Source organism: Aythya fuligula, chromosome 18 (assembly GCF_009819795.1).
Source record: "Aythya fuligula isolate bAytFul2 chromosome 18, bAytFul2.pri, whole genome shotgun sequence".
NCBI classification, from domain to species: Eukaryota; Metazoa; Chordata; class Aves; order Anseriformes; family Anatidae; genus Aythya; species Aythya fuligula.
Window position 1 is genome coordinate 2,888,220 of NC_045576.1, and position 25,120 is coordinate 2,913,339.

General features: G+C 57.0%; 1 protein-coding gene across 1 annotated transcript; it reads right to left on the reverse strand.

Annotated features, from left to right (window-relative positions):
• Positions 1-1,350: 1,350 nt before the first annotated feature.
• Positions 1,351-24,907, reverse strand: LOC116496598 (heparan sulfate glucosamine 3-O-sulfotransferase 3B1-like). Its single transcript, XM_032199801.1, has 2 exons — positions 24,480-24,907; positions 1,351-1,974 (listed from the first exon to the last, which is right to left on the reverse strand). The coding sequence occupies exons 1-2, from the start codon at positions 24,905-24,907 to the stop codon at positions 1,356-1,358; spliced, it is 1,047 nt and encodes a 348-aa protein (XP_032055692.1). The 3' UTR covers positions 1,351-1,355.
• Between the last annotated feature and the right edge of the window lie 213 nt (positions 24,908-25,120).

Consider the following 25,120-nt stretch of genomic DNA (forward strand, 5'->3'; position numbering starts at 1 on the left):
CCCTCAACCTGTGTGGCACAGCAGGTCCCACGCTCATGTTGGTGACCTCCGGCAGCAGGACCGCGTCAGTCCTAAAGTGTTGCTTTGGTGCTAGAAATGGCTCGGGGTACAAAGGAGAGGATTCACCTCACCTTCTTTTTGTAGGAAGACTCGTTTGGAGGCAAAGCCCAAGGAGGAAGCTGATCCAGCTCACAGCAGGTTTACTACGAGGCTCAGCCTCATCGTGCTCAGCATCTCCCGTTCCTCCAGGGCACACCGGAGCTCAGCACCCCCCTGTGAGCCCACGCACGCCTCACCAGCACTGCTGGGTGCCAGGTGGGCCGAGCCGAGCTGAGCCCAGAGCCCTGAGGTTCAACCAAAGCCCCGAAGGGCAGCGCTCTGCCCGCACACCTCTGCAACCACTGGGTCTGCTCCGGGCTGCACGCACCTGAGCAGGACCAGGACCAGACCCAGCCCGGCTCCAAAGAACCTTTTCACCACCAAAGAGCCACAGCAAACAGCACCAACGGGCTGGCAGGAGCAAGGAGGCTGCAGAAGTAAATGAACTACCTGGGAAATCTCAGCACGTGCGCAGGCACTGCCGGAGCAACGCCACCTACAACCGGCATGGAGCGCGGCACCTACACACACACACACACACATTTTCACATTTGTCCTGCAGTAAAGATTTCAAATGCATAGAGGGGTTGTGGGAAAGAGCCTCCTTGCCACCAGGCAAGGAGAAGCAGGCTGAGGGGCCGGCTCTGCCCACACCACAGGCTCTGGGGCCTCTCTGCAAGGCAAAGAGCCCCGCGGAGCCCAGGACACCGAGCAGGGGCTGTATGGCTTGGGGTGCCCCACGCAGGCACCCGGGCTGCAGGGAGGTGTGTGGCTGCCCCCCGCCCATCCCACAAAACCCCCCCGGGACGAGGGAGCAGAGACCGGGACACCGGAATAGGGAAAGCAAGTGTTTATAAAGGCCAGATACCCGTAACAAAAATAAATTTGTGCTTTCCCTCCCCTCCCGCCCTTTCTTTTTTTTTTTCTTTTTTTTTTTTTCGATTTTTTAAATACAAATATTCTTTAGGAAAAATGGAAGCACCGTCTGTTACAAACCAAACCAAAAAGGGGAGAAAATGGGAGGAAAAAAAAAAAGAAAGGAGAGACGTATTAGAATTAAACAGAGTGGAATGTTAAACAGGTTACGGGCTACCATTCTAGCCAGTGCGGTTAGGCAGCTTAGTGAATTAATTGCTTAGGAATTAAAAATAAATTATTATAAAATAGATTTCTGTACATTTTACATACATATATATCTCTTTATATACGCAAACCGTGCTGGGCAAGTAATTACAGGGGATTTTCCCACACCAGCCTCAGTCCCAGCCGAAGTCCTGCCCCGTCATCTGGTAGAACTTCATGTTGAAAGGCCGGTAGAAGTCCCGCAGCCTCTGCACCACCTCCTGGTCGATGTCGGGGTGGGTCCTGCCTTTCGTTTTCCCCAGGCAGTGGGGTTTGCTGCTGCCCTCCGCCTTCTTCAGGCAGGGGAAGCCCTTGGTTTTGTTGAAGTAGAAGTGTTTGTCGGTGATGATCCTCTTGAGGCCCAGAAAGTCCTGGACCCTGCCCAGCTCCCCCGCGGGGTCGCTGATCAGCCTCTCCCCGCTGACGAAGAGGATCTGCCCGATGGGGAAGTAGAGGAGCCAGTTCTCCAGGTGCTTGGCGTAGATGCCGATCTGGATGGCGCTCCACGAGGTGTCGATCAGGCCCGTAGTCCTGTTTTTGAAGGTCAGGCTCTCAAAGGTGGGGATATCGGGCTTCTTGGAGAGCGTCTGGGTGTAGTCCGAGATGGCTCTGGTCACGGGGTCCCGCACCACCACGATGAGCTTCGTGCCCTTGGACATGGAGGAGATGCGGGCCGGGGCCTCCTTGGTGACGAAGTAGCTGGGGGTCTTCTCCATGGTGATCTGCCCCTCCAGGGTCCTGGGCATGAGGTCCCTGCAGCAGAACACAACACACGGGTTACAGCAGGGAACAGCAGGGAAAATACACATAATACATGCAAACATGCATACAGATACACACAGATTCACGATTTTCCTCCCTAAAATGCCTGCGTGGGTCATCCGGCTTGTACTGATAAATCCATTTTCCAGTGATTTAGAGGCTGGGGAGGGATTATTATTATTAAAGGCTACTGTTAGAAACCCAGCTGAGCAGTCTCCCCGGGCTGGGTGAGTCAGGCCACACGTACGTGGCTGCATGTACCATGCCCGTTCCCAGCTGATGATCCAGCCAGGATGAGTCCACAGCAGCATTTCGCGTGGCTCAGGTCAACAGCAGAGAGCTCCCAGCCCAGAGCTCATTTTCCCCACGGTAACAAGAAGAAGGGCTTAGCAGAAGCCAGGAGCTCACCAAAGCACATCCACCCTGCTTTCCCTTAGCATCCCAAACACAATGTTTTTCCCAATTCAGGCGAGATGGTGCAATTTGTCCCCAGCATGTGCCTAGCTTGTCACCTAGCTACCTTGGTCCCCTGCACCCAGCAGAGTATTTCCCTAACAAGCACAAGAAGGAGCATCAAGAGCTGCTGGTGGCATCTTCAGCATGTCCCAGTCCTGCACCCAGTGAGGACAACCTCTCCCCTCTCTCCTCCACCGCCACACTGGCTGGGATACGGCACATGAGCATGGAAAACTCAGCTCCCAGGCAGGATGCACCCTCACAAAACACCCTAGAAGCCCAAATCCTTGAGCAATCCCACCACATTACTCTGGCTATTTGTAATTAACCACATGGGGAAAAACTGGAGATCTTGCAGAAATGGTGGAAGTGGCTCAAAGCATAAAGTAATTTTTTCCTAACAGCCATGGACAAGCCTAAATAATAGACCTTCTGCCAGTTCTTTCCCTTTATACCCAATGGGGCTCATTTGCTGTGAGCCGGTTAAAAAAGGCAAGAGGGGAGTTTGTCACAAAATTAAAGCTATAAAACTTGATTAAGTTCTCAAAGCATCCACCCATCGCAGAGAAACGACCGGTGAGCGTGTGAGCTGCCAGCCTGGAGGAGCGTTTCCCCCGGCCGTGCTGCACACAGCCACCGCTTGTTCCCCTTTGCTTAATAAGAAGCCAAGGGGGAAGAAATGTGACCCATCTGATCTGATGGCAAATAATAGGAAAATCCAGAATGAGTGGTTTGATTGAACCATGAAGTGTTGTGTGCCTATTCAATGTAGACAGTAGCCGTTCACGCACTGGTTATTTGATGCAGATTGTGCCTGGCATTCTGCTTCGTCTCCTGGCAGTACCTTCACACCGTGTCCCTACTGACAAGGGCCGGGTGACCACACACACCTCCAGCCCCCACATCGTGCAGGAGGGGAGCTCTGTGCAGCCCAGACCCCCCCCATTCGGCACAGGCCCCTGGTGGGCGATGAGCCCCGCACCAGCTCCACCTGGGTGACCAGGAGAGGAGGTGGTGGACCCCAAGCAAAGGGGCCCCGGGGGCAGCAGCATCCCCTAGGGCTGCTGTTTCACACAACGCAGAGCATCACGCACAGGCACAACTCGTGTCCGGTCCACCCAGCTCCTGGGGTGTGAGAGCTTCTGGAAACCGGGAGCTGGTGCCCGCTGGCAAGCAGTGACTGAAATAAAACTGACAGATCCCTCGGCTTTCTGGAGAATTTGGCAAACTGGTCGCGCCTTCAGAAAGCGCCAGTCATTAATGCTCAGAGAGCAACTCTTAAATCTAACGTGGGCTGGCGTGGATTTTGACAGACTCCTCATTACGCCGTGTCTCTTTTTATGGCCACATTAAATCTGAGTGGTACATCCTGCGCTGGCCACCGAGCGCTCCCCAGCTTGATTTAAGGGGTTGGTGTCAACCTGTGAAGTCCTTCAGGGCTTGGGACCTGCCAGGAGAGGCAAGCACTCCGCAGGACATGCCCGGGACAGTCAGGCTGCACCGAAGCCCTCAGCAGCAGCAGGTCCATCGTACAGGGCCTGGACATCGCCACCGACTTCCCCTCCAGGGCTGCTGCAACCAGCATTTACCAGGCTCCTGGGAATGATGCAAGGCTTAGTTTTTTTTTTCTCCTTGCACAAGAGAGGCCTTGGGTAGGGCTGGGCCCCAGAGCCCTGGGAAAGAGGAGGAAATTGCTGGGGGTGGAGGTGCGGAGTCAGGCGATCTGGTTGGGAAACTCTTAATTAGCGCTTCGGGAACCCAGAGGAGCCAGAAGTGGAAGTCAGGAGGGAGCAGCTCCTCGTCTGGGAGGCATCCACCGGTGGCAGTTCCCTCGCAGAGCCACCAGCACCTGAAGCCCTGCTCCTGATCCGTGCCTGAGGCCAACCAAGGGGTCTTGTTGCAGAAAGCTGAGCACACTCGGTTCTGTCCATCCCCAGCCCTCCCACAAGTGGGGTTTTTGGAGAGGAGCTGAATTCCTGGCACGTGCAGAATATCTCACTGCTGACCCGCCAGGGCAAGAGAAGCCAAAGCACACTGACACTGCTACCGCCCTCCGGCCAGCATGGGTTAGGGGAGCAGGGATAGAAACGGGGCCTTCAACCCCAAACCAAGAACAGGATCCATCAAACCCGGCCCCTCCAGCACTCCCCTTCCTCCACCCAGATGGGTGCAGGGCAGAGCCCCCTGTTAAGGTCCTGGGGGCTCTCGGGCACTGCCTTGCTGGAAACGTGGCTGCACAACAGCAGAGAGCGAAGCCAAATGCTGTGACCCGTGGACGCGGTTTGAACCCCTGACAGCATCACATCCAGGAAAGCAAAGTTTCACTGCACGGGCCTGCCTGCAGCACGGAGCTTTCCCAGGGCTCCCGAAATCTCCCACAGAGGCAGCACCCGTCCTGCTGGCAGCCAGAGACAGCAGAGCCTCGGGGACAGGAGGAGCGGGAAGGTTTTGCTGCTCTGAACTCAACGCAGGCAGAAAAGTCACCACGAGGGGTTTGTTCCCAGTCACACCACACCTGGAGAAGGGCAAAATGGGCCTGGGCAGAGCGCTGCAGCTCCGGCACAACGCGCACACTGCAGGCAGTGCTGGGAGCAGGAGCGGGAGCAGGAGCAGGCTCCAGCCCGCAACGTGTCTGCTCCTGAGGCTGCCAGACACCAAGGGCAGCGCCAAAGGGAGGGGAACACGGAGCTGTAAGGGCTGGAGGAGCTGCAGCCACGGAGAGAGGGGCAGGATCAGCAAGATCCCAGCACGGTGCAGGACCCCCAGGGCAGCTCCTGAGCGCTGCGGGGCCCCTGCTTTCCACCCTGCTTTCCACGGAGGTTTCACAGACACGTCACAGACTCGGCGGCTTCGTGGTGCAAGGCAGGGGTGCCGAGACGCAGCCGCTGTCTGTATGGGAGAGGAAAGGGAGGCGAGGAGGGAGTCGGGCTGTGGGAAGCGGCCACCTGAGCGCAGACAAAGCTGCGGCACCAGCCGGGACGGCGCTGGATGGAGACGAGCTGCAGCAGATAGCAGGGTGGAAAATGAAGGCGGCATGAGAAGCTTGGCACGCCGTCCCTCCTGCCTTGTTATCCTCCTGCCTTCTGGCAATCTGGGATTCAAAAACCTCTGGAGCCAGCGCGTGCACCCGAATCATCCTGTTTCATATTGACTGGGAACTGTCTGAGCCTTTTAAGCCCTTTCAGCCTTGAGAACATCCCAGAGCAGAGAGTCCCAGAGCCCTGCCTTTGAACCCTCTCCCTGCATCCCCGCTTGGGAAGGGACGAGCTGCTGCTCTGTGGGCACAGGAGAGGAAGGAATGCCACGGTGCCAGGCACCAAATCCCCACACCCCTGAGCACCACACACAGCACCCGAGGTCCCAGGGAAGGACGGAGAGGCGGGGGGATCACGGCCATGAACTCCCCCCAGGCAGGGAGCAGAGCCCCTCACTCCGAACACACGGAGACACAGAGGAAAAGCTTTTCCCCTAATGAGTATCTCCCCCGCGAAGCCTGCACCCTTCGTAGGCACAGTGATAGGCTTAGCCTAAAGATGGATTGGCCTACTTTACCTATTAACCACTTAGGGTAACCCAATAAAGGCTCTCCCCATTCATACACCCCTAATCCCCAGCCCTGCGCAGCTCCGAAGCCCGCAGTAGGACGGGATGCTAAAATAAACCTGCTGGCTCGGAGGGGCTCGGGGCGGGGGGGTAGGATTTGTAATTTTTTAAGTGCAAACTTCTCTAATGTGAAAACCGGACCCAGAGCAAGCTGAATTTACAGCGTGGGGATGACAGGTGGCCCCGGGGTAATCCAATCCTGCAGCCTAATGCCCTCGGTGGCAGCTTTGGTCTGCGCAGAGGGGCTGCGGGCTAATCTGCGGCCGCCTCGCCGCCGGCGGCAGGTAGGACAGACGGGCAGGAAGGACAGATGGATGTACGGGACAGACCACAGCCTCCCGGGGAGGGGAGCAGCACCCCAGGGGATGCACTGGAGCCCAACAGGACCGGCAGCATCACCCAACTGGGAATCCCACCGCGGGGAGGGATGGCTGCTCCCCTACACCCGCCCGCATGGCAGTGAGCCACCTCCGCTACCTGTGGGCATGGCTATGGCTGCTTGTGCCCCCAGGGATGTCTGCCACCTCCTGCCACCCAAAAAAAAATGCTGTGGGGGCTGTTGGAGCCCCAAGCCCCAAGGTGTGGCTGTGCTGGCCCAGCCTGGGGGCAGAGGTGGCCCCCCAGCCACCTGCCCATATGGAGGTCACCGTCAGGCCGCCCAGCAGGGACCCGGTGAGCCCAGGTGCTCCTGCCCCCAGCCACAAGTCCCAGAGCCAAGCGGATTATGATTTCTCCTCCCTGGGGAGGGCTTGGGGCTGGGTTCGTCCTTTGCGCTACCCAGGAACCGGAGGTGCCCTCGCAGCATCGCTCTGGGAGCCGTGTGGATGCTGTGCTTGGCGAGGAAGCGAGCGCTGCCCCAAACCTCCCCGGCACAGGAGCCACCCTCCAGAAGTGCTCACAGCACCCCAGCAAAACAAAGCTGGGGGCAGAGGGGAGGTGCAAGGCTCCCTGTGCACCGGTGGGGTTCAAATGGGGGTGCCCCAAGCTGCAGCAAAGGCTCACTCTGGTCTCAAACCACCCCCAGACCCCTGAGCTGCCTCAGTTTCCCTCTGCAAGGACAACAAAACCTCACTCCAGAGGGCGAGGGCTAGCTGTGTGCAGGGAATTCTAAACCCATGAGAAGCATCGTAAAATTTAGGACAGATCACCAACATTTCGGGATGCCAAAAAGCTCCCTGCAGGCTCCAGGGCAGATCAGGCAGCATCTGCACAAGCCCTGTGGCAGATACAGCGGGAACAGCTTTTTGTGCAGGATTTTTAGGCTTTCCCCCACAACTGTGCCTTAGAAGCAAGGAAAATAGAGGAAAGGTGGGGAAGAGAAGTCAAGCTATTTTGGACACCAGCCACGTTTACACCGAGCTCAGCCCTGTAATCCAGGAGCATTTGCTTGGCCGCACAGCGGTGCGCAGGCAGAGCAGCCAGCCTATTTCTGGCCACGCTCTACCCAAATTCCTGACTGGTGTTTCAAGAAAAGAAAAAGTCATTTCTTCCCAGAAAACCAAAATTTGGAAAGCTGACAGTTTCTGGGGAAAGTGCCCCCAGATCCTCGCAACAGGCAGTCTGAAAAACCACACGGATTAGTCCGAAAGCGTATGGCAAGAAAGGTGAGCAGAAATGGAAAAAGCGAGCACAAAAACTCTTCTCTCAGCCTGGAGGGAGATTTTTAGCCCCCAGGTGAGGTGAGCAGCCGAGGCAGCCCAGCACACACGGAGGGACAATTTGGAGCAACTGATGAACCTGGCGTGGCTTTTGTCGCTTTTCTAACTTGTGGGTTGCCTGGGACGCTGAAAGCAAACGAGCCTGATGGTACCAGATCAGAAAATCTTTACAGAAACGAATACAGAAGATGAGGCAGGACGAAGCCTCCCACGCTGATGCTCTGCAGCCCATGCACGCTGTCCCATCCCATCCCCATTCCTCAGGGCTGTTCGGGTCCCTGGCCCTGCTCAGCTTGGGGTCCCCCGAAGCCCCATCCCGTCTGTCCCATCCCATCCTGCTGCCTTGAATCAAACACGCTTTTGAGAAGGGTTTCATTGCCATTCCCCTTGCAATTCCCATTTTCTATCCCCCTGCTTCTCCGCTCCCTTTAAATAAATAAATTTAGGCCAAGTGAGATCGGTCAGAGCTGCAGACGGGCAGGAAGGGACGGGCTGGCAGCGAGCAGCTCTGCCTACCACCGCTCTGCCAGGGTGACACTCAGTTAGTGCACGTCTCTGAGGCAGCACGAGGCTGTCGGACAGCAGGACAAACACAAAAAAACACGAGTGGGGCAAGGATTGCACTAACACTGCCGGCTTCATTCCCTGTCAGCACCCGATAGCAAGCGAAGGTCTGGGAAGCAAAAAGCCAGAGCATCACCAGCATCTGGTCCCAGGGCCACCACGCTGGACCCGTCCCAGTCCCATTCTGCCCCTCTCAGCAGCAGCAGAACTGCTCCCATCCCAGTCCCACGGGGATGCAGCACGGGAGGGCTCCGAAGGCTCCGTCCCCAGCTCCCTCCGTGGGTACCGCAGCACCCAGACACCATCGGCTGGTATTTACCCCCGGCTTTCAACCGGCTTTGTGGAGCTTAAACTATGCGCCGCTATCTCCGTTATCGCTGGACAGCAAACCCCCTCGTACTGGTTACGAGAAAGCAAACGCCGAAAGGAGCAGGATTATCGTGAGGCTCCTTAAAGCCCAGGCTGAGCTTTGCAGCAGATAGGAACAGCGCCGAGATAAGAGTCTGGTCCCAAGCACACCGGGGCAAACAGCAGGGCTGAGCCTCCCCACAAGTCTGAGCCTTTATGGCTGCTTTTCCCTAAACCTGGACCATAAAACCATCAAGCCCCAGAAATACTGCTCTAAAGCAAGGACCTGACAAGCCCGGGGAAAGAACGGAGGAGTAATAAAGCCTTTTAATGGCATCACGGAGCCTGCCACCGGCAGCGAGGCGCGCTGGCTTCGACACCCGGCTTGCTGGTGCCAGCAGATCCATCCGGGAAAGGAGGAAGATGATGGGGAGGAAGAAACCAAGAGAGGTTGAACAGCAAATGCCTGTTCAAGGCCAGGAGCACTTGCTGCTTTCTTATTTGACACATCTGATTTTTCTTAGCCCGATTTCCCCATCTCAGGCTGCCCTCTCCTCCCACCAAGGACCGGTACGGTAGCACGCGGCCTCTCCTCTTTTTATTAGCAGCAGTGAGAGCAACATGTGCACCTTTGTCTCGAGCGGGGAGCCCGATGTTTGGGTTGGCAAATTATACAACAATAAAAGGGAACGGCTGTGGAGCAGCCCCGGCCTTTTTGAAAGGGGTGTAACTCTATCCAGCTCCCTCAAACAGTCGCCACGACGCTTACACAAACCAGATGATGGGAATTAATGAACTTCGGGGGTGAGGAAGGGGGAGATGAAGGAGAAGGGAAAGGGGAAAATAATACGTGGGCATGAAAGCTGTGGTTTTTCTCACCCTCCTCGCTCCCTGCCCCCAAATCTCTCAGGTCCCCATCACCTGTTGCAGACTCTGGGCAGTAGGGGAGCAGAGGAAGGCAGCAGCACGTGAAGGCTCCCCAGCGAGGAGCTCCTTCCATGGGCTCTGACGGGATGGAAAGGTGGCGTCCTCATGTCCTGGTGTCCACCACCACCTGGGAACAGGCTCCAGCCACGGAGTCTGACCTCAATTCCTTCGATGAGGATGAAAAACCCCATCAAATGCTGGGGAGAAGGGGGAAGAGGGGCACCAGCAGCTGGTCCTTCCCACTGCGTGCAGGCAGAGCCCCAAGGAGGGGACAGGGCAATGCGGCCACACCGTACAGCTGAAGACTACAGGGGAGGGAATAACCCAGAGCAGCACTGCTCCTGGGCTGGGCAAAGCCACCGTTGGCTCTAACCATGGCCACAGGAGGGCTCGGGCAGCCCCCAAGCAGTGCTCCTGCCTTCACCAAGTTCAGCTCAGGACCCTCCTGGCCCTGGAGCGGTTTGTCTGTGCTTTGGCAGCTCCCTCACCCATCTCACAGACTTGCAGGGAGCACAGCCCGCCCCAGCTCCTTGCTCGCTCGTGGTGCACCAGCACCTGGCCTCGTGCCCCAGCCCTGCATCCCGGTGACAAACGCTCCCCAAGAACTTTCCCTCCGCCTTTGCTGGAGCCAGGCGAGATATTCATCAAGTCCACCAGTTCATTATACAGGTTCTGCTCTTTATGTAAACAGCAAAGCCTCTTTCTGTCCCCCCCGTCGTACTTAAAAGCTCTGGACTTCCACTAAATAATGATCTTCGCTGAGGGGAGAGGGGCGGCGCTTTACATATCAAAGGGCTGCTTTGGAGGGATTTACAATAATTTAAGATGAAGTGGTAAATATTCCATTCACTTCACTTTATCTCCAGTAATAATTATAATCCTATTAGCGAAGTCCCAAGAAAGTGATTGCATTATCAGCTAGCGAGCATCTATGTGGGTTTCTTGGAGGGGGAAGGCCATAGGCAGGGAGAGGAGTAAAAGCAACAAAAGATGCGATTGCCAGCACCTCCCTCCCCCCAGCAGGATTTGGTCTCCATTGTCCCGATGCTTCAATGGTGCTTTGCTCTGAAAATAAGAGCTTTTGAGTGCAGAAAGGGGGTGGGGCTGTAATGAGCATCTTACTCCTCCCGGTCAAGCCCGGTCCCTTTCAGGGCCACCAGGTCCCCCCGCTGCCGCCCCGGGCACAAAGGGCTCTGGTTCCTCTTCCTGGCGGGCACGGCGCCCCCATTAAAAGCTAATTGCTGTTTCTGGGTGAGTTCTTCAGAATATCGCACAGCAGCACCGGACTTCGCTGCCCACTGCTCGAGTCATGTGAGATTAGAGTAATCTGTCTCCATTTCAGAAAAAAAAAGAAAAAGAAAACCACTGTTTTTGTTTAAAAGAAGAGCAGGGAGGGGGCAGCTCTGTGAAACACGTGATTTAAGGGGGGAAAACAACCCCAAACCCAGCAGGAAACACGACTGAGCTAACTGGCAAACTGGGACTGGGGCTTTATTGCAGCAGAGCACAGGCCAGCTGCCCCCGGCCAAGCATTTTACTCCTGCGTGACGTTCCCTCCAGGTACACCCCCCCAAAAGGTTTAACTGCGATTTATCCCAGCTCAAGTGCTCCAGCTGCACCCCCGCAGCCTCCTTCCCTCTCCTCGGGCACCACGAGGCCTCCCTGCCTCCACCAGCAGCTCCTGCACCCAGCGCACGGGGGGCTCAGGTCCGCAGCCCAACAGAGCTGCGCAGGGACAGGTCTGGAACAAGCCAAGGCTACTTTCATGGTGTCCAGGAGTCCAGGGCAAAGCAGCAGTAACATTTCCTTCTATAAATTAGGCAAAAAGGGAGGAAAAGGAGGCAGGGTTTGAGGCATCTGCAGAGTTTCAGCACTCCCAGCGCGCTCCCTGGGTAAGGTAAATTCTCCCAGCTGCCTGGCTTCTGGCTCTTACACTGCGTGAACCTAGAGGACCAGCCATTTCCCTTCCCTCAGAGATTCACAGCCCTGAGTTGCGTTATGTTTACTGAGCTTATGCGACCTAAAGGTTCAGTAGATCCACTCATATATTCACAGCAACACAGCGATGCTCCTGGAGCACCTCGCAGGGACCGCTGGTTTAGCACAGCCTGGTGCCACGACGCTGCCGTGAGCTCAACATTTGGGCAGTGCAGATTCCCCCCGTCCGTGGGACACCCTCTCCTCATTCCTGGAGAAGCACATCCCTGCAGCAAAGGGATCAACCTCCATCGGGTTAAGCCCCACGCACATGAGGATTTTGGGGAACACGGTTTGTTGGCTTTCAGCTGGTGTCCCTGAAACCCCAGGTCTTTCAAGAATTTGATGTTCAACCCAAGCAGCACGGTGGCTAACAGCAGCTGAACATCCCAGCACCAGCAGCAGAGCAGAGCATCCTCCTGGACGCCCCAAAGGGACACGCTGAAGGGCCAGATCCCGAGACTTGCCCCCAGCATGGGGCCTCCCATCCCCTGCTAGGACACCTGGAGGAATTTCCTATCCCCACCACATCCCTGTAACCCCGTAAGCCCACGGGAGGTCATCCACCAGCCTCATCCCTAAAGGCTTTCTCCAGGGACCTGTCATGCGGGTGGTGGGGAGCCCAGCGAGCAGAGCACGTCTTGTTTTGGACCCAAGAGGTGTGGTTTGTGTATTTAATGCAGGAGAAAAGGGTCACTTCATGTAAACTCCCATCACTTGTAGGGCCGCTACACACCATGGCAGCATTTCTGCAGGCACACTGCAACAGGGAGAGCTCCCCCAGAACAGAAGAGCTCGGTTCAAGGGAAGCAACGCCTGCGTGGGTCCGTCTTGGGGTGGCAGTCTGTAGGGTTTACATGGAGATGGATTTTTATCCTTGCAAATCCACAGGGGAAGCCAACGCTTCTGCACCCCTTCCCTCTCCCTGGAACAGCCAGGGCACCACGTTTCACCTGCTCTGATTTCGCTACGGAGAGGAAAAAAACTAAAGGCCACAAAGCGCAGAGCCACCCCCTAACTAAACGCGGCACAAGTCAACAGCCCCCAGACAAAACCAACGCAGCGAGATATGGGCAGGACCCGCGCTCCCCTCTCGCCACGTTCATAAATCACAGCCCCGCTGAGAGGTCTTTTGTGTTTCTCCCCCAAGACCTAAATTAATGCCCTAATGTGCGTGCCTGCACAGGCAGGTAACAAGTCACACCGATAATGCTGCCTTTTGTTCGGCGCCCGTGCGAGCGGCCTCCCATTTGCACAGGGAGGGCTCTCCTGGCCTCCTCCACACACACGGCCCCCGTGAAGCCCAGCCCTCCTGTGATTAGGAGCAAAGCCCCCGATAAAGCCCCTTGCTGCCCGGGAGGCACCCTCAGTGATCTGTCCCTCTGTGGGGTGGGCAAAAAGCCCCGAAAGGGATGGGTGATGGTGGCAGCTGCGTGAGCTCTGCTCCTCTTCCTCACCATGGGGGCAGCAAAGCAGAGAAAGGAGAGGAGAAACTGCTCTGTTCATCCAGAGCTCTCCTCCAGGCACAGGGAGTCCTCAGAGCATCCTCCATGGAGCAGCTCGGCCCCTGTGCAGCCTGCAGGAGTGTAGCTCTTGGGGTGGCAAGGCCAGGACAGGCTTCAGAGCAGCCTGAGGACAGATATACATCTGCCTAAAGGGCTGCAGGTCTTTAAAAAGCCACACGACATCTCCAGGAATCCACCTTCTGTGCCTAATGGGATACTATGGGCAAAAAGTAAGTGACCAGCACTGTCTGAACAGCAGAGGTCTTGGAAACAACAGCTCACAAAGCAGCCAGCTTTCCATTTGCACCATCAACCCTTGAAAGAGTTATTTTTTCTGTCCTTTTTGCTATGAGCCATGTACGTATGCATGCTCATAACATGGTCCGAGTGATGCTGGGAAGCTGCTGCCAGCCCCCAGCTGTGTGCCTCTGATGGTTCTTCAGCAGCACCTGAACCACATGCGGGTGGCACTGGGGATCACCCACAATTGCTTCAAGGGAACGGGACTGCTTCAAAGGTAACAGGACCCCCTGTGACCGTCAGAGGACAGGTTACCATCCCGGTGGTACTGCAGCGATGAACAAACTCAGACAAAGAGCAGTTACACAGGACGGTGCCAACCAAGCAAGCACATCCCACGCTCACAGGGCCCAGCTCTCCTGCTCCCTGCTGTCCAGCAGCAGCTCACATTTCTAACACGTTTTGACATCCTCACAGGATGGCTTAGACCTGCTCCAAACCATTTCTACCTTACAGCAGATGGGGACAGGGCAGTACGGGCCCCCCAGCTCCAGCTGGCCCTGTCGAGTCCTTCAGGAACCCTAAATTGGTTTAGGCTTACTCCACACCGAGCCACCTGAGCTATTTTCCGAGGTCTCCAGCCTCCATCCCAGCCCAAGCAGCTGTTCTGTTCCTCACTAAAGGAGGTGAGGCTTGCAGCGGGCACAGGGCAGGTGGCACCGACGTGACCGCATCCGGCGGCCATCTGGCCACAGGCCTGGTCGGCGCAGCCCACCTCAGGGCGAGCTGTGTGTGCCACCCGCCGAACAGCAGGCCTGGATCACACCGGTGATCCTCTCAGCACTGATCCCTAAACGCATCTGAACACAAATGGGATTGCCACCTCACCTCGTTCCTTAATGGATTTGCCATGACAGCCATTAAGGTGTAGCCGGGGCCTGAGAGATGAAGCAGTTGTAAACAGAGCAGGCTGCGAGGGACAACACGTGTCCAAAATGGGATCCTCCTCCCACAGCGTCTCCAGTCGGGCCAGTGGGGCCCTCCTCAGTGCCTCCCCACCCCTCTCACCCATCACAGCAAACACCGGAGACAGACAATGAAATTAAATTCCAGGCTGAAAGAGGAACGTGCCCACGGAGGTACTGGAGGCGGCGGTGCCGCTGTGCCACGAGGTGGGTCCCGGCGGCGCTGCGGAGCCCAGGGCAGAGCAGAAGGAAACACAAACAGCCCTGGGAAGGAGCGAGATTCCCAGCAGAGCAGGGAGACAGGCTCCAATTAGGGGAACAAGAAGGAGCAGGTCTGGCTGCAGCCGCCCCTCCTGCCCCAGTCATTACGTGGGATGGAGATTGGTCACCAGCAGGCAGCCAAGCGCAGTCGAGGGCTCCTTAAAGAGCAGACTCAGCTGGTGGAGATGCTCTGCTGCAAGTACAGCAGATGCAAAGCACTACTTCTAATTAAAAAGGTATTCCCATAATTAGAGACTGCGCGTTGCCATACCGATAATTTGATCTCGTCCAACACACTCGCTCGGGCTGGGTTTGGGAGGGTTCTCCCTGCTGAGAGCTCGGTCCTTGCCTCGTAACCCTGCCCGCTTCACACCCTGCTGGCTCCGAGGGCAGGTTTGCAGCTACGGTGGCAACCAGAGAGGACCTCGTGGGGCAGAATCACCACGCCAAAACCCAACATCTGCCTCCAGCATTCCTGAAAGGAGCAGGTCCACCCCAGCAGCAAGGTCCTGGAGAAATGCATGCACAAACCAACCCTGCTATGAGCTGCTACAAGCCCATCTCCTTCCGAAGCCGGCTGCAGGGCCGAATTATCCCCTGGTCCGCCAGCCCCTCGGCACAAAGAGCCCAGTGGGCTGGTATGCTGAGGCCTTGGAGCACAACCCAAGTGAAATGACTTTTCCCTGAACACCGAGGAGTCTGAATGAGCGCCATTGTCATTCAGATGAAACCGAGTGTCAGATTAACAAATCAATGGGCATAAGAGATATAAAATGGGTTACCATTGAAGTCTTTCAAATACCCAAACATATGGATGAACCAAATGTGAATTGTAATTGACTCACCCGCACCTTTGATCTCTACACCCTTGGGTTCCCAAAGAGACAGCCGGGCCCCCTCGGACCAGGACTGAAGTAATTCGGGACTCCATTGTGAGCCCTCACAAAGCCCCTTCTCGCTGCCTCCAGCTCCTGGAGGTAGACACAGCCCGGTGCCTGCAAACGGAGACAAGCCACTTCTGGCCCAGAGAGCCACGGAGCTGGGGAAGGGCAACCTCAGCACCCAAATGCAACCTCTCACGTGGAGCCCGTCACCTCAGGCACCTCTTCCCGCCAGCCCTGGTGGTGGCCACCAGCACAGGGGTCCACGTAGTCGTGCACTAGTAGGTGCCGTGGTGCAGCAGCAGAAGGGAAGCAAGGCGTGCAGTGATGCTGCTGCCCCACTCCTGGAGCCGGCTGTGGGGCCTGGTGGGGTTTTTTGAGGATTCCCCTATACAAAGCCAAGGATCAGACTCGGTGGACGTGTGTGGTGTACTCATGTTCTTCAAAACCCAGCCTGATCTGCATGTGCTGAAAGCTGCTCTGCCCTTCTCCAACTGTCTCGGCACCTGACAGCACAGACAGCATCAGCCTGATGAAGAGATACAGCTTTTAGTTTTCCTGGGATGTTTCTGCAGCTCCATCAAAAGTAACCCGCGGTATGAACTCAGCCTTACCCCTAAATGTTTACTTTTGGGGTTTTCGATGAGTTTTGCCCCTTTTTGGATAGATGTAAGGGTTTACAAATAAAAAGAACATCGGTTTTGATACTGTCCGAATTTCAGCCCTGCTGGAGTCACCCAGCAAGCACTTGTTTGGCTCCAATCTCATGCCTCGTTACAAACTTCAGGTTGCTGTAGCTTTTCCAGGAAACCCAGCCTGGCTCACACCTCCACACTCCAAACCCCACGGAAACCAGCTTTCCACGGAGCACTTCTCCCATCACCACAGGGAGAAATAAAAACTTATGCAAGTGGGTTATTGCTGCACTGAGCCTCGCAGCAACAGGAGTCCTGCAACGCCTGTTGCTGAAGGCGAATCCCCGAATCCCTGCATCCTTCCCAGTACAGGCATGGATGGGGAAGGCAGAGATGCCGCACACATCCCTTCCTCCAGCACCACAAGAAGACAGGGATCGATGGGGGAACTGGGTGAGGTGGGGAGCCCAGGAGCAGGCAGGCTTGGCTCTGCCCCCATGGTTTTTCGGCTCAGCCCCAGCCCTGCAGCTGCTCACCACAACTGGTGACCTGTGCTGGGACAGCCGAGCGTGACAACTGCAGGGCTCGCCGCGGAGAAACCAAGCGAGGCAACAGCCATGGCGAGGAAGGCGGGCGAGAGGAAACTCCCGCGCTCCTAATCTGCTTTAGGACCGCGTGAGCTCGCTGTTTATATATAGCTTAATTAATTATTACACTGCATTTAGCAGCCTGACCTTGAAACCGTCTCTGGGGGGAGCCACGGTGCAGCGAGGGCGGGTGGCCGAGGCGTCGGGGTGCGCCGAGACACCGGGCCGGGCCGCTCCTCCCCGCGCCGAGCTGGCCGGGCAGCGCCGCGCCAGCCTGTAATTAAGAGGCTTCGGAGCAGACAGCAGCTCCCGGCCCCTCTCGGCTCGCAGCAAACCCAGCGTGAAACACTAACCTGCTATTCCACTTCTGCTTTGGCACGGCCCGTATCTTCTCCCGAGGTTTCGCTCACTGCTCAGCACCCCCTGGCAGCTACTCCCTCCGCTTTACAGAACCCCATGCAGACAGCCCAGGGCTTGTTAGATAGCAGAGCTGCTGAGGAGGGAATTTAAAGAACAGGAACAACTCCACGCTTTGCATTAAGCTGCAGCAAGCTTGTGCATGGCCCTGGGGAAGGTGGCAGGAGGTGGGATCTGCTGATCCCTCTCCGTCCCCATCCATCTCCTCGAGCAGGGCGATGCTCTGGCTGCTTGGCTGTTGCGTGGCTCAGCTCGCAGTGATGCCACCCAAAGCCACGACGATGCCAGGGCAAACGCTCGGGGATGTTCAGATGCTCACAAACCCATTTGGGCTCCAATCTGTGGGCACTCAGGGGTCAGGCACTGTGTTGAGCATCCTCTGCACAAGGACACGGGGCAGGGGGAGCTGCTGGGGCCCCTGCAGCTCCTCCAGCCTCATGAACGAGCCAGCTCAGGACACCGCTGGCACTGACGGGCTGTGACACACCTGCTGTTTACTCCAACACCTCCCGTGCTCCTTCCAAGCCTAATACATCTTTAAAATATAAGCTGTGTGAGTGCCAGAGCTGCAGGCAGTGCCAGTTTTTAAACAAACATTTAATAGCCCGATGAAGAGGCAGGGAACTTGATGAACACAGCGCCGGGGTTTTGTCCTCCCCCTAGTGACGGGAAGGTCTCGGCAGTGCCGGGCTCAGCCCCCTGCACATCAACACGAGGAACCCAAAATCCTGCTGCGATCCCAACCTCAGCGCCGTGCCAACACGCTCTGCTTTTCCTGCCTTCAGCCGTCCTCCCACCACCTCTCAGCACTTCTCCAATGACTTCCTCCGCCTCCACCAGCGCGCCGCCGGCTGTCCCGTTTTCCAACACGTTTGGGTTCGGTGCCTCGGAGGGGCTGGAACACAGAGCTGCTTTCTGGGGGCTTTAGCAACGTTAATCACTGGGATGGATTTTGCCCAAGAGGACGCATGTGCTGCTGGAGAAATGTTTTCTGAATTCGCCATCGCATGGATGCACGCCGGGGGCCTGATCCTGTTTGGACAGCATCGAACACAGGGAAATTTCAAAGCCCAGTTCCTGCAGAGCAGCAGCTCCTGCCCAGGCCAGCAGCACGGGGCTGAGGTCCCATCCCCTCCCCAGAGCCAGATCCAGGCAGGAGAAGCACACTTTGTACCAGGATCAGCATTCCCACACCAGCTGTACTCGGTGCCACAGGACCACTGCTGCAGCCGCACAGGATTTGCCCTCACATTCACACTCAGCAAGGGATGTATAAAATATGTACGTCCTCCTACAACGCTGTGCACAGGCACAGAAAATAAAATCCCATGCACGATCCTTGCTCTCTGCTCACACAGGCAGGAACGGGCCTGCCAGCCCCCAGGAGAGGCTCCTGTGCACCACAGGGCACTGCGGTGGGTTTTCAGAAGCCCCCACAGCACCCCCCGAGCTGGCTGGCTGGGTTACAGCCCTGACCTTGTGAATTTTAGCAGCAAGGTGGCTGCAGAGTGGCCCCAGGCTGGCCTTATGAGTGGGAACCACTGGCCCAAGCTGTAGGAAGTCACCTGGAGAACAGGGGTAACTGGCTGGCACAAAATCATTTTGGGGTCAGATGCCCCACTGCTGTGATGCCCTTAAAGGCAGTGCTCAGTGTCCCTCAGCAGGGACGTTCCCATCTCCATCCCTTTCCTGTAGGAGAGGAGAAAACCAAACAGAGTCTGAACAAGACTGGTTCCAGGGCACTTCTGAGGAGGATTTAGCAGAACACATCATTTTTCTCTAAGTCACGTTCTCCCCTTCCCTGCTGCCCACCACGTGACGGGGCACCACCACGCTCACGTACAACAGCAGAAATACCAAGTGCAACATTCAGTTACTTGAAGTCAGCGTGAGGTCTTCTTGCCAGCACTTTCACATCTATTTTCCTCAAACTCTCCGACCAGCAGCACCAAAATCCCCTGCCACCCAAACCTCCGAGCCTCTCCACACAACTCCTGAAGGAGCCCGGGCGCCGGCAGGGCCGGGACACCAGATTTGGGACGCCAGCCATCGAGGAGGCCGGCTCACAGCGCCCCGCACAAGCACAGCGCACACAACCCCGCAGCACCCCACGTTCTCCTCCTTGGTCCTCAGCTGTTACAAAGCACAGAAGCCACCCCGGGGAACATTTGAGGCCAACGTGGCACCAGCAGCCGTCGTCTCCCTCCTGTGACCTTTTCGGACCGAGCTCTGCGGCACATCGCACCCCGCAGGCAGGAGGGGCTCAGAGGGACCCTTTGGTGCCCCACGGCAGCAACCCCAACGGCGACCAGCATCACCCCCAGCCCCACACCGACCCCACGGATGAATTTCCCCACCGGAGCCCTCCTCCCCTTCACGTTAGCCCGGACGAGGGCCGCATTGACTCAGCCGCCTCCCGGCCGCCGCTGGTGACAGCCGCCGGGCCGCGCTCCTCTCCACCGCGCTCGGCGTTGCTCACGAGCTAATTAAGAAACTCCCCACCAGCTGCTGAAAGCCCTGAAATTGCACCGGCGTGGGCAAGCCCGGCACACTCATCGGCAGCAAGCCCCAACCCGGCGCGGCACTTAGTCACTCGCAGCCGAGGCAGAGGCGTCCCCTCCGGTCACTGCCCACGTGGTGACAACAGGTAGCGCCGATAGCCCCTGACCCCCTAATTACAGCGCTGCACTAACGAGCCCTGCTGTTTGTTGTTGGAGCCCACGTGTGAAGTGTCCCCGCACCGCCCCGGCCCATTCATTATCCCCGTGACCCATTGATCACCCACGGTCACACCGGCAGAAGAGGTGAACGCTGGCGCTGAAAGATCACTTAATTAGGCTTCTTGCCACTCAGGATGGATTAATAGCACCGAATCCAGGCTCGGGCAGACGGAGCAGTTTAGCAAGCGAGGCCTGACGGGGAGACAAGTTCAGGACCTGGGCAGGTCTGAGACGCAGCTCGGAAGAACGGCAGTTTAGGTTGAGTTTTTACAGCCACCACATCTGGGGCTCGCTGGATGCTTTTAAAAGCACAGCCTCGACTGGAAGCGCCCAGAGGTATCCAAAGCACAGCACGTTACAGAGATCTGCCCACTTGAACGAGAAAAAAAATAACCTAAAACTCCCCAAGCCGGAGCCCAGCCCGCGGGTTTTTCTTCCCACCATTCTCATGCCAAGAAGGAGCCGAGCGCTCCCCGGCACGGCGCTGCGCTAACACGATTAGCCAAGCAGATCCACCAGCCAAATAAGTCGCCCCCAACGCATGGCCAACGTTGAAAAGTTCAGCAGCTCAACAGGTGAGGCCATGAAACCCGATCGCGGCAGACAATGTCGTCCCCCCCAGCGTCGTGCTGGGAAGAACTTGTCACGTGCGTCATATCGGGCAACATGCTTGAAACGGAGCGGCGCGCTGAAACCCCAGCAACACGAATAATCTTTGCCATCTGTTTGAACAACTCAACCCTCCTCAGATCTGGAGGAATGAGCCCATGCAAACACAAGGGCCTCGCTGACTGATTATAGCAGCCCAGCCCTTCTTTTTTGGGGCCGTTTGCTTCCAAACTTGGCCCAGGAACCAAAGGCGATGGCGGTGGGAGCGGCCGAGGGGGCACAGCCAGCCCCGCTCCTGAGCACGAGGCAAGGGGGACCACGAAAAGTCAGCAGGGCACAACGCACGGCCAACAGTTGTTTTTTTTCTATGATATATTTTTACCTCAAGTAGATAAAATCTCAACGGGACGCTGCTTGGCAAAGCCACCCTGGAGAACACGACTGTCCCTTGGGACGTGCTGGTTCCAACCCCGTGTGGCTCCTGGGAGTGTGCTGGAGGAACCGATCCTCGCTCAGCCACGGGGGCTTTACGTGGAGCTCCCCCGGGAGAAGCGGGCCCGTTCCCGAGCTTCCTGGGGCCAAGGAGCTGCGGGACACCCCGCAGAAACAACGCGGGGAGCTTACAAATACCGGGCTGTGGTGGGACAGCGGGGTGGCTGCAAAGCGTGGTGGCAAGCGGGATGCGGGTGTTTGACTTGCTGCCACTGTAAATTTGGGATTTTTACAGCCAAACACAGGGGGTAAAATTCTGCCTCGCTCAAGATTTACCCTCAGTTTAGCAGAGCTTTCACCCCTCCGAGCCATCCGCTGCCGCTGCCTTATCCTTGCTCCGCTCCCAGCAACACCCTGCTCAGCCCCACCCTGGGGCTAAAAGGAGGCTCCTGGGGGGAAAAAACAAATACAAAAACAAATACAAAAACAAAACCCCCAAAATACAACAAATAAGGACATTTTCCCTTTCTTCAACAATTGCCACGAAGCAGCAATTTGCACTTTAAGGTCCCCTCTGCTTATTTAGCTGGTTGGGGAGTGTAAGAAACGCACGCCTGAAGCTGCTCACTGCTCGCAGCCGGGCCTGATCCTGCTGACCCTACCCGGCTGGGCGTTTCGGCACAGAGGAAGAAGGAAAAAAAAAAAGGAAAAAGAAAAAAAAAAAAAAAAAAAAAAAAAAAGAGAAAGCAGCCTGCGCCCTGCAGCCGGCGTGCCCGGGGGTCCTGGCGGAGGGCGCAGACTGGTCGATAAATCAGCGAGGGGGAGCGGGGCTGGGAACGCTCAGCCGCGGCAGGACCGGGTGCCACAGCCCACCGGGCCCGAAGTGAGAAATAAAGGAGAAAAAAAAAAGCCTAAACACGTAACCCTAATGACACCGTGGCTTTTTTTTTCCGTACATTAATTACAGGACAAAAGGCTTTCATGTCCCGACTGTATTAAAAGCGCATCGTTATTGCGCGAAACGGGAGGAGATGCAAAGGAAAGCCGAACGAGCGACTTCCCAGGCTGGGGAGAAGCAAATCCCCCCCCCAGCCCCTCCAGCAGCTTCCAGGGGCTGTCGGGAGCCGCTCGCCCGCCCGGACGGGCACACACGCGGCTGAGCTGCCGCAGCCCCGCTGCTGCACAGGGAAACTTCGTGAGTGCCCCAGATCCCGGGCGCTACTTACAATTAGTTTGCAGTAGGGGCTGGATCCCTTTCTCCTCTGTCATGGTAAATATTTTCCCTGCAAGCAGTTAACATGCTGCATTCATTACCGGGGGGCAACCCCGCAACATGCGGACCGAAGTTGTTTCCATTGGATTCCCAGCTAACTCGCTATCAAAAATCTATTTCATTTTTACTTCTTCTCCCTCTGCTTTTTAGGAACAGCGGTCAGCACCCCCTGATACCGTTTTACCTTCCAAACAAATGGGAAAAAAACAAATTCTGCTTTAAACTCCTCCACTTAACGGCAAATGGAGCAAGGAAAAAAAGTTTGCAGTCCCTCATTTGAAAGTTACTGTACGTGAAAGCTGTAGCACGGCGCAGCACTTACAGCGCTGTGGGTAGTCACAAATACCCCCGAAAACAGGTTTTCATCAAGCCCCACGAGCAAATTTGAGATGATTCTGTCTCTCATAAATCTGCAGAAACTTTCCTTTGGGATACTTCGTTGCAGGGCAGCAACAACTTTTTAAAGAGAAAAAAAAAATGCAAAAAAAAAAAACAAAAAAAAAAAACGACCCAAGAAAACCTCCCAGCAAATCTGACCAGATTTAACTAAATGCCTGTGGAATAAAATCTCCTTTCCATAAGGTGTGGGTCAAAACTTGCATCTTCATCTTCTCAAAGCCAGGCAATGGGGTTAAACTGCAACAACCGGGCACTCACACTGCCCCAGGTCCAAAGTTCAGCCCAGCCAATTTGTGCAAAAGCATCTGAAAAACGGGGACAAGGCTCGCCCAACGCGGTGCACGGCTACTGGCACGGCAGATATTTTACAGCATTTTTTTTTTATCGAATTTTATTGGGCCATTAACAAGCAAACACAAACGCTTCTCCTTATTGCCATTAAGATAATAAATAAAAGCCTCACTGGGGCTCGTGGAAATCAGCGTGCTCTCGAGGAGCGCGGAGGAGCCGATTCACTGGAGGCAGGAGGAGTTTGGGGCTTGGCAGCACCCGATTTCTAACGCTGAAATTCAGAGAAACAAACTCCTGTGCTTAATTCAAAGCAAAGCTAGAAATAACGCGAGCACTCGTCCGTTGATTTGAGCCAATTCCTCTCCCCGTGTGTCGGGCACCGAGACATTTATTGAGCCTCCCTCGCTCCCCGACCCCGGTGCCGACTGAGCGCCGGGGGCTCGGACCCGAGGAGCGGCCAGGTTTTGGGGCGAGCAGCCCTCCACAGAGCCTCTGCTCAGCCCTGGGGCTGGGGAAATTGGGCCCGTGCTGCTCCAGTCGGGGCAGCTGAGCCCGAGAAGGGGTTTAGGAAGTTAAGGGCAACTTCGATGGCAGCTCCTCCGAATGTAAGCGCGAGGGGTGCCCTCCGCACGGGGACTGGCGGCCGCTGCGCCTGGGCCAACAGATTGGTGCCATCGTGAGCGTTATTCCCTCCTTCTCCCCTTCCACCTCCTTCTTGTAAAAGATTAATCAACCATTTTACGGTCTAATTTAGGTGCCTAATTAAAAACAGAGTTCAACACCTACAACACCATTTCGCTAATAAACCCTGACAGCTCCTCAGCTCTGCAGCACACAAGCCCTCCTTTCAAAACCATTTTTGCAGGGAAATATTTTTTTCCCAAACGCACCGAGATTTTCCCTGCGGCTGCTCCGGGACGACCTGCCGCATCCTCCACCCAAATCCTCCAATTTCCTAAAACGAAAGCGCTCCCAGGAACGCCTCCTGCCCGGCCAGACCCCAACCCGCACCCCCTGACCACCAGCCGAGGGCTGGCACCGTCCGAAACCCGCGGCGAGCCCCGGAGGGTGGCAGCTCCTGGGGCTCAGCACCGCTCGGCTGCCACCCAGCCACAAGGTTTGGGTCGCTGCTCCCCTACACACAGCCAGCGGAGACCGAATTAAAGCTGAATTAAAGCCGAATTAAAGCCGAATTAAAACACGGAGGCGCCGGGGGGGGACGCGAAGGCGCTGCCGTCGGGGCTGCGCATCCCCCCCGCACCCTGCGGGCTCCCGCACGGGGGCATCTGCGGGAAGCGGTGCCGCGATTTTTGAGCTTTTTAAAAAAGCTTTTTTATGCTTTTTAATGCTTTCAATACCGCTTTTAACGCCTCGCCCGCCGCCGGCCGCTTCCCCGGCCCCTTCTCCCGTCCCCTCTATGAAATTCCCCCCCCGGGGGTCCCGCCCCGGCCGCGCTCCGAGGGTGCGGGAAACGGAGGCGCCGGCAAATATATAATAAAGATAATTAAAATAATAAAAAATAATAAAAAATAAAGCCCCGGGAGCGCAGCGAGACGAGCGGCAGGGAAGGGAAAAAAAATAATAATAATTAAAAAAAGCGTTTCTGTGTGATTCCAGGACTGATCGCGCTGCCAGCGCGAACCGCGCACCGAGGGTAACGGGGCCAGCGGGCTCAGGGCTTTTTTGGGGGGGATTTTGGGGTTTTTCCTGGAGGCGGGGGAGCGATCCCGTCCCGTGCCGTGCCCTACCTGTACCAGGCGAGGCCCCGCTCGTAGTTGCGGTCGAAGAAATGGGGCTCGGCGCCGACGGCGCGCACGTCGGGGTGCACCCGCAGGAACTCCAGCAGCGCCCGCGTCCCCCCCTTCTTCACGCCGATGATGACGGCCTGCGGCAGCCGCTTGCTGCCGGTGCCGTCGGTGAGGCTGGAGATGGGGCGGGCGGCCTCGGGCAGCCCCGGGGGAGGAGGAGGAGGAGGGGGGGGGGCCGGGCCGCCCCCCGACGGACCCCGCGGCTCCGGGGAGCCCCCGGGGGCCGCCAGCCCGGCGCAGGAGCCGCCGCAGGAGTAGAAGAGGCAGAGCCAGAGGCCGAGCATGGCGCCCAGCAGCAGCAGCCGCCGCCGCAGCACCGAGGGCACCGCGCCGGGCACGTCGAGGCGCCGCTTCAGGGGCTGCCCCATGTGCCCGCGGCCGCGCGCGGCTGCATGGCTGGGGCGGCTCGGCTCGGCTCGGGGCCGCCCGGCTCGGCTCGGATCTGCCCGGCCCGGCCCGGCCTCAGCGCGGCCCCGCGGCCGCCGCCCGCCCGCCCCCTCGGCGCCCCCCGCCCGGCCCCGGCCCCGGCCCCGCTCTCGGCGGCGCCGCCGCGGGCAGCGCGGAGCCAAGGCGGAGGGGCG

Coding starts and splice junctions, on each gene's coding strand:
- LOC116496598 (XM_032199801.1), bottom strand. CDS start 24,907: ATGGGGCAGCCCCTGAAGCGGCGCCTCGACGTGCCCGGCGCGGTGCCC. Junction 1,975..24,479: donor CGGGGCCTCGCCTGGTACAG/GTAGGGCACGGC, acceptor GTTCTGCTGCAG/GGACCTCATGCCCAGGACCC.